This window comes from Rhea americana, unplaced genomic scaffold, assembly GCF_003343005.1.
Source record: "Rhea americana isolate MKP2758 unplaced genomic scaffold, rheAme1 scaffold_11, whole genome shotgun sequence".
NCBI classification, from domain to species: domain Eukaryota; kingdom Metazoa; phylum Chordata; class Aves; order Rheiformes; family Rheidae; genus Rhea; species Rhea americana.
Window position 1 is genome coordinate 4533335 of NW_028185150.1, and position 9317 is coordinate 4542651.

The 9317-nt window shown below is 39.8% G+C and overlaps 1 protein-coding gene across 1 annotated transcript; it reads right to left on the reverse strand.

The window, feature by feature from the left end:
• Positions 1–3126: 3126 nt before the first annotated feature.
• On the reverse strand, positions 3127–9202 carry IDNK (IDNK gluconokinase). The gene is made up of 5 exons (XM_085313441.1): positions 9077–9202; positions 8872–8902; positions 8387–8473; positions 5965–6008; positions 3127–3941 (listed from the first exon to the last, which is right to left on the reverse strand). The coding sequence occupies exons 1-5, from the start codon at positions 9115–9117 to the stop codon at positions 3596–3598; spliced, it is 549 nt and encodes a 182-aa protein (XP_085169567.1). The 5' UTR covers positions 9118–9202; the 3' UTR covers positions 3127–3595.
• Between the last annotated feature and the right edge of the window lie 115 nt (positions 9203–9317).

The window sequence follows — 9317 nt, forward strand, 5'->3', positions numbered from 1 at the left end:
ATCCTCTCTTCTGGAAGTCTGATCTACCATTTATTTCAGAAATGATCTTAGCRTTAATTCTGAGCAGTTAGGTAATTTGTATTTGAAGCCTGCTGCTTGTGTTTTGCACCAGAAGAAAGGCATGTGTGCTTGTCTGTTTATTTCCCCATTTCTTTCTTTTGCCCCCCACATTGGACTACATGATCTCATATGTAAAATTGTCTCTCCTGGGTCCTTAGGTCATCACAGTACTGCTGAAGTAACCAACAGTAACTTGCAAAAAAAGAAATGCCTCCCRCACTCCCCATATACCCTAAAAGTCAAAAGTTCAAAGTGGTGAAGGCTTAAAATCTATGTATTCACATCAAACCCTGCTAAGTACCATTGGGAATTTGTCAGCGAGATGGCTAGTTTTGTAAATTGTTTGGTCTGGCTGATTTTCTTCTTGATGGGAGGTGTGCATAATAAAATAACCCCATTAGTTTAGAGCTGAAATGGCAGGCAGTTGGGTTGGTTCCTTTGCTTGTATGAGTTGACTACCCTACCCAAGTTTAATCTTTGAATTGCTACCATAATTGACAATTCTCATTTCATTTTTAATTTCCTCAGAATAGCATTGTGAAATGTTTGCTCCTCTGTAAATGTTTTTTGTAGTAGGTACAGCATTTTAAACAACATGCTACAAACTGCTCAGCACACATTCCTGAGTGGTATGGTGCTTATATCTTCTGCAGATACTAACTTGTGGTCACAGCAAGGTAGGAAAGGCAATTTCTAACTCCAGATGTGTTTTCCCTATCTGGCTTAACTATATTTGAAAATACAGACAGAAAACTTGCATAAGAAGAACTAAATAAAAATAATCATCTGAATTGCAACAAGATATTCCTAATACAAAGAAAGTTCATTTAAAGGGGGGGGGGGAAAGGTAAGTAAACCAAATGTTGCAGGAATATACTTTTGGATGGTTAGCATCTTTTTGTTGTTGTTATTGTTGTTCCTGATAAACAAGCAGGAAAAGTGATGCTGAAAGACAACAGTCTTTCAGATTAGTGGGTAAGAGACTTTTAAATGGATTGTGTTGACAACGATCTTTTATATGCGGTCTGTAGTGCCTCTGAAATCGTAGAGCTGCTGGGATCCACTGATGGCCCTGGGAAATGCAAGTTCACCTACTCTTTCAAGCAGTTTGGGTGTTCCTGCAGCCTTGCAGGGTTGCAGCCTCCAAGCAGGCTTTTTCCTGTAGCAGAAAAAACGCCAACCRTCCTTGCAAGCCACTGTGGCATTGCAAGCATTGTAAGGTTAGGAGTGTAATACTGTGTGAAAAAACTTAAGAAATAGTGAACTGGGATAGCTATGCCCTGCTAATTACATGAGCCTAGTTTGATGTTGGCAAAAATAAATCAGCCATCAGGATCAATGGGAAGTTACATCCAAAGAGTCTTGCAAACCTCCTTTTCTAAATGAAAAGAAAGGAGCATTTCTTAAGTGTTGTTCCCTGTTAATGCTAGGGAATTTGTGAGCATGATAGAAATACACAGACCTGAAACTAAGGGCTTTACTATGCAGGCAAAAAGTCTAGCTTTTGAGACCCTCCTACTTAAAAACACCCAATTTCTTTGTCATGAGGGACTGAAGTTTCAATCTTCTGCTTGATGCTTTGTTCTGCAACAGAATACAGCTGCTTTCCCATCACTGTTATGTCCTGAATTCTTTAGCTTCGTTGTATCTGAAAAAAGTGAGTGCAAYTCTGCATTTAACAGTGTGCATATCAGAAATGCTGTTTTCTTGTACAATGGCATAATGGGAAAATATGAAAACTTCATCCACAAGAGGGTGCCATTTCTTTTTTTTTTTAGTAACTAAACTTATTTTAATAGCTCTGATTAGTGACTTTGAATAGCTACAGTCTCTGAATGTTGAGGGTGAACTAGTCAGAAGTCAGTCATTTCAGTTTCATTTTTCGTTTTTAGTTTACTTTCTGTGAACTTTGCCTCAGAGTCTTCCACTTGCACCCTGGCTGCCCCTCAGAACAATCATGAGTGTRCAGAAATCAACTCAGGATGAATTGAGAAGTTATTTTATTTTATTTATTTTTTCCCAGTGCTGCCATAATCTACGACTGTACACGATAAAACTGCCTGGTATTTTCCCTCCAGGTCAAGCAAACAGGAAAAGACCACTTCTGTGCCAGTGTGTTTACAATCCCCAATCTGTATCCAACATGTTTGATTTCAGTCAAATTATGTTCATATACAATACTGGGCTAAGCCCAGTGGTTAATGTCTAGTAAACCACAAAACCCCTACCACTATTACAAAATGAGAAACCAGATGAGCATCTTTCAACTAGTTACCTAGATAAAAAATACTCTAAATATGCTTCAGATCATAAATTCTGTTTGCAAAGGAATTAAATAGTCCTCTGAATCACAAATTTGTGATTGAGAATGCTAAAAATAATAACCTATGTGCAAGTGCACATAGGGATGATTATATTCAGTCTAACTTGAGAAATCTTTGCAACAAAAATTAATGTAACCTTATGAAAGCTTTGCAAATAAGAGGCATCCCTTCTGTAACAGGGAAAAAAAAGAGCTTTAAATAATTGGCAATAAAACAGAGATTTTAAGCCTTAAATTCTGTGACTATATTCAGAATTTCCTGCTCAGAGAAAAAAGTTAAACAAGTATATTAGAAATTAGACATAATATTATTTAAATATATTAGGACTGGGCATAATATAGGTTTAGTTGGAAGAGCAGAGTGTGCCACAAGAGGGAAGTGAAAGAGAAGGTCCATTACTGAAAGAATTAAGGCTTTTAAAAGATGGGAATATCCATTAATCCTGTGCTCAACCAGTTTACCTTCCTGGCTGACTCACTTCTGGTGGCTTTCATTAATGGTGCACTTTGCATATGAGAAATGCTAATTCAAAGCCAATGTGATGCCCCTTTCATTTTATTTCCAAAGCTTTCCAGAGAACTGTGTTTTGTATATTACCTCCCCATCAGTACCTTTTTTCTCCCTGTTTTTCTAGCTGCAGTTCAGATAACATAAGCTCACAGAATCTTGGCCCCCTGCTGGGGTTGCCAATGACACAAACGTGGAAGTCACAACTTGTTGAAGATCTGATAGAACTTCATCATTCCAGTTCCTGCATTTTATACTTGTACAAAAATAAATACAGCTTTTCACAAAGCTGTTAATTATTTCATTACTCAATAGCAGATTTGCCCTTCCCCTTCATGTTTGACAAAGTAAAAATTAAAAACAAAAATTTCAATCATGGTGTGACTCTTGATGGGATTTTCAAAAGCAGGCTGTGCTTAGGTAGCTCCACTTTCACCCATACTAATGAGAATTTTAACTTCATACGGAGAAGAAGTTAAACAACATGGATGGGTTTTGGAAGTTCCATGTTATATACCCTTTACAGAGCCATGATAAAAATATCAACAGTAATAAACCAGCTTGTGATACAGCAATCCACTTCAATATCGGGAAGAGTAAGTTATTCTGTTTAACTTACTTAATAATTAAAATGCTGTTTCACAACTCAAACATACTTGAGAGAGTCTCTGCATTTATTATTTAGAAATAACTCTGAAAAAGCCTCACTCTGAAAAGATAGCATTTTCAATTTCCCGCACTATTTCAGGAAGAGATTTTTCTACACTGATAGTAATAAAGTTTTCTGGTGCTCTAGGAGGCTCCAGAGTATCAAACTGAGACTTAAGTAATTCAGGTGGCATAAAATGTCCTCTCCTCTTCTCTAGGCGACAAGCAATGAGGTCTATAGGCCCATCCAAATGAACAAAGAGGATCTTCAGCACTGTGTTTTCTCCTGGTTTCTCTGGCTGGTTGCTTTCAAGTGCTGATGCTCCACTAACTAATATACATCTGTATATTTTCTTCAGTGCAGAACAGGCCAGAACTGCATCTTGTCTAGCTGATTCTTCTCTACCAAGAAGAAAAAAAAAACACATCCACATTCAGTATATTAAAATAGCAGCTATTCCACATTGTCTCTATAGCAGAGAAACCATGGTTCCTTRCAGAGAACAGCCTTAGATGTACTGATATTTTTCTGTTACTTTGACTGGATTTTAAAATCAAACTGATAATGAATGTAATGCTATGGTTTGAAAGTAAGATTAAGCTAGTCAGTCTCCTGCCCTCTATCTTAGGAGTGCTTCTGTATTAATGCCATTCTTTCGATCAGATTCTGATACAGTGCGAGGAAGTGACATAAAAGCATTAAGTTGTGGGGGAGGTCTGTTGCACCAAAAAATGCAAATCGAGAATTAGTTTTGTCTTTACAAATCAGAGTGACTGAAATGTCTGCATAGGAAAATACATTCTTTAACCAAATTAAAATTAGGTATATTTAACAATCATGCACATTCCTCAAACAAAGAAATGAGAACTTGTAATACACAGTGTTATTACCCAGGTAAGCCCATGCCAGCCTTAGCTACTTATAAGTAATTACATGTTGGCATCAGGCACTGTTGAAGTATACTTGATATTGCAAAGTTTCTGGAGCTGCCTTGGGCAGGTGTGTCACACAAAGCAATGRATCATGTTGCAACATAACAAGCCAGATAAATTGCTCAGTAAATTAATTCACACTCCAACAAGGTACAATCACCTGATACACATGTGCAAATTACAGCCCATGTAAAGCCACAGTAAAGAGAAATATGGGGAGCAGAAGATACAGGGGAAACTGGGCTTAGATGAGAGGTTTGGGCAGAATAACCTTTGGGATTACTTTTGTAAGCAAAATAGTACAGTGGGAGGTAAGTTGCTAACGCCATAGAGTGGATGACTTGTTTCTCCTTTTATCTATTCTTAAGTGGTGCTCAGGATCCAAGAAATAATGCTGCGTTCTTGGAGCAAGCTAAAAGGAAAGGGCACTTATTTACTGTGATTCTCCTCCTCTTTCTGTTTACAGTAAACGTACAAACTGGTGAAATGAAGCATCACAGAAATGTGGTTGTGACTACAGAACAGTAATGGGATGAGTCATAGCTCTAACTAGCTGTGTTGGGTGTCCCGTTCAATGGTATTTGGCAGATATTTTGCCAGTCTGAACCATCTCCCTTCTGTAAGTTTCAGATTCTAGATGCTTCTGAAAGGGAATCAAATTCCCCTAAGGGTTGAGGGCTACTTGTCCATCAGCCTCCTGCCATTTTTAGAAGGCTCAGATGAAACCCACAAAATTTGTTCTATCTCCTACCCACTTGAAACACCAAGAGAAGACTTGATATTGGAGATAATGGAAAAATATGTAGCCAAGGATGCAGAATATAAATTCAGCATTTTGAGCATGCTCGAGCTCTTTGCCACTTACAGGCTTCTTATTCCTCTTTACAAAGGAGGCTTGCTAGGTGTTAAGTATAATATTCCAAATTAAAGCAGGGTAAAAAAATAAAGTATTTGAGCTTAAAGCAACATGTTTTACTTTTCTCACTTTCAAGTTTCATTAAACTTCCTTTGAGTTATCKTTGCTTGTTTCTGAACATTTGAGGTAGGACTATTTAGGAAGTATGTGTTAATTAATAAACTTCAAGGTTGAATGATAAATTAGTCAGCTGATTTAAATCTAAAAACTATTTTAAATCTTAAAACTAGGAATATTTTATAAAAAAATGTTATCCTAAATTTATTACCAATAAATTCTACAGTTATGCCCTCTGGAAGTACCTAATGTCACATTTAATATTTCAAAGATCCAGTTCAAAAATGAGTTCTTAATACAAACAGTAGAACAGAACTATCATTGCCAACAGCTTTCTCAACATTATTATTCAGGAATTAGCTCACCCTTATTATAATAGCTCAGATCACTGAAAAAAAAATGACTTCACTAGCTGCAGAGTATTCTTATATCACTACATACATTTCTGCTTTGGAATGCAATAGGGAAAATAYTTGGTTTTGTTTAGCTAGAACTCATTAAAGATAGAGGTTCTCTTACCTCCTTAACACATCATGCAGTGCACAAAGCCATGGAATCCTGTCCTAAAATCAAAACAAGTTAGCTCAATATTTATGAAATTGATTTAAAATAATCATCTCTAACATTAAAAGAATCTGACTAGAGATGAAAATTAGCATTATAATGCAGAGCAAGTTCAGTTTAATATCTCTGCTGTCACTGCATTAAGGCTAATAAGATGTGCTAGTGTAGAATACTTTTTGTATTATATATATATATCTATCTAGAACTATCTGATGGAAGTAACATGTATTTATGCATAGTATGTGTCTTGTAAATCTCTGAAGAACAGTCAAATTATCTCTTGCCTCTACTGGACAATGTTAAGTCTCTTCTAAGATAGCTGCTTACACAGGTTGAATTGTTATTTCTTTTTCCTTGCACCTTGGGATACTCAGGTAATGCTTTAGATCAAACGCAGTACTCAAAGGTGTCAACACAGATCCAAATGTACTTATCTGCAATAAATTAATGGTATCTTTTTTAGGTCAGTAGCAATCATAGATAGACTCATAGCCACATTTTGCAACACCTTTGCTCAGTAGAGTTTGGAAATACAATGCAAGTGATTAATGAATTTGCAATATAATCTGATTTTAATCTATAAACTCTTACTATCTTTTTTCATACCTATAAGCATTAAACCATTGCTCCCATTTCATCTTCCATACTGCTGGATGAATGTAATAAATGACAATGTGAACAAATAAATGCAACATACTTTTGCTATTGTCAAATAGCAACCTCCCACTGCCATTCAAGGTGGCCCTCACAATTTTATATTGCTGATGTGTCAGAAGAGCTACTTTCCCCCTGCTTGGCATCATATGCCAATGAAGAATGGTTTTGTCATTCAATTGTGCAATGCTGCTTTAAAAGGGATGCTGCATTATATGAACTCCCAGCCACTAAAGAAAGACAAAAACTTTTAACAAGAATCTAGAATACTTTTTCCAATCCATAGCTAGTGTTTTGAAGAGCACGCTACTTTGGCCTTGTGTTTCTAGGGATTTCCCAGAAAAAGTTCAAAGACGTCTCATTGTAATTTTTGTAATTTACTTAAGTCTTTAATTTTGTAAGTATTATTTATAAACRTAAGCTTGACCAATACAGTCTGTCTGGATTGAACAGCAGGCTAAAGGAAAGGAACCTCATTTTAAGTCGGAGGAGTGGCTGATACACGACAGGGCTGTGCTGCCATTCAGAGAGACCTGGACAGGCTGGAGAGTTGAGTGGAGAGGAAACTCCTGAGATTCGACAAGGGCAAGTGCAGAGTCCTGCACCTAGGAAGGAATAACCCTAGGCACCAGTACAGGCTGGGGGCTGACCTTCCGGAAAGCAGCTCTGCAGAGAAGGACCTGGGAGTGCTGGAGGATGACAAGTTGACCMTCAGCCAGCAATGTGCCCTTACGGCCAAGAMGGCCAATGGTCTCCTGGGTGCATTAGGAAGTCTGTAGCCAGTAGGTCAAGGGAGGTGATCCTGCCCCTCTACTCAGCCTCATCTCAAGTCCTGTGTCCAGTTCTGAGCTCCCCAGTACAAGAAAGACATGGAGCTACTGGAGAGAGTCCAGCTAYGAAGGGCTATGAAGATGATTAGAGGGCTGTGGCACCTGCCCTATGAGGAACGGCTGCAAGAGCTGGGCCTCTTCAGCCTGGGGAAGAGAAGACTGAGGGGGGATCTTACCAATGTGCACACGTACCTGAAGGGAGGGTGTCAAGGGGACGGGGACAAACTCTTTTCAGTTGTCCCGTGTGACAGGACAAGAGGCCATGGGCAGAAACTGAACCACAGGAAGTTCCGCCTGAACATGAGGGGGAATTTCTTCCCTGTGAGAGTGACAGAGCACTGGACCAGGTTGCCCGCAGAGGTTGTGGGGTCTCCTTCTCTGGAGATACTCAAAGCCTGCCTGGATGAGATCTTGTTTAACATGCTCTAGGTGACCCTTCTTGAGCAGGGGGGTTGGACTAGATGATCTCCTGAGGTCCCTTCCAACCTTATCCATTCTGTGATTCTGTGTATAAAATGGAAGATTATGGAGTAATTACTGTAGCAATTGAAAGTAGTGAGATGTACTTTCAGGAGAGAGAAGTCTATCTGTTTTAGTGTATTTAACTCAAAGTAGCTACAGTTCTGCATATTGACTAASAGATAAAGATTTTTGACAGATGTTCGTTCAGAATTCAACTATTTCTGAACTACCAAGTATAGTTTAATAGCTTCTACTCTTTCTATATATAATTGCTATGTAAAAACTCTCCCTCTCTTCCCAGCTGCAGCTTTACATATTCAACATGTGTTTACAGTCAGTCTACCTTATAAAGCATAACATACTATAACACAGTTTTTCAGAGCTTATAGGACTGTGCGATGGCTATTCTGTCAGGATTTATACAAAGTTACCTCATCATTTAGTGGTACTCCTTCTGCCATCTTCTTTTTATTTTCTGGAGGATGGTAATCATCTGCATCATAGAACTTCCATCCCAACTAAGGGGGAAAAAAGAAAGAATTAGGGATCATTCCCCTAAACCAGATTAGCTACTAAGAACCTAAGAGTTTATCAAGACATCTAAAGAATTACAGGCCTCTTGCACCACAGCATGAATCACCATTTATGTAATGATGTTTACTATAAATGAAAGTAAGCTTAACAAGAAGCAGCAACAGCCAATGCATAATGGTTGTTGTTTAAGTCAATTTAGGCTACACTGCATTGGTGACAGCCCCTCATTTCCAGTTTAGTGAGGAGACAGACTGACCTGATAAATTGTTCTGCCTTGTATAAATACCACCTATTTATGAACCACAGTAACAGCAAGGGAAAAAAAACTATCAAAAAAAGGTGGTAATAAGCACCCAGCACCTGGAATAAAACACAGCCATACCTTTGCTGCCAAACGCGACCCAACCGTGGTCCTGGAAGAGAGCACAACAAGTCTGCTGGATTAGCGCCGCTCCGCGGTCTCTTTTCCCCGGGAGACGAGCTGCCCTCCTGCCTTCCCGGACCCCCGGCCCCGCTGCGCTATGTTACCATCACGTTATTACCGCTTTGGGCCGCTCCTGCCCGGCCCGCCCGCCCGCGGTACCTACTTCCCCGAGCCGCTCACGCCCATCACCACCACCAGCACCATGGCGCGTCCCGCGGCAGCTCCCACGCCGCTTCCGGCACCTGCGGCTCCAGCCCGGCCTTTCCCTTCCCCTTCCCGGCACGGCGCCGCCTCCGTGCCCGCCCCGGCACCTCCCCTCGGCGGCCGCCAGGCGGGAAGGCGCCGCGGCCGCGGGCCGAGGTGCGCGTCGAGCGAGGCAAAGCCGCGGCCCCGGCGGCCATGTC

Coding starts and splice junctions, on each gene's coding strand:
- IDNK (XM_085313441.1), bottom strand. CDS start 9,117: ATGGTGCTGGTGGTGGTGATGGGCGTGAGCGGCTCGGGGAA. Junction 8,474..8,871: donor GGTCGCGTTTGGCAGCAAAG/GTATGGCTGTGT, acceptor TTTCCCCCTTAG/TTGGGATGGAAGTTCTATGA. Junction 3,942..5,964: donor CTGCATGATGTGTTAAGGAG/GTAAGAGAACCT, acceptor TCTTCTTGGTAG/AGAAGAATCAGCTAGACAAG.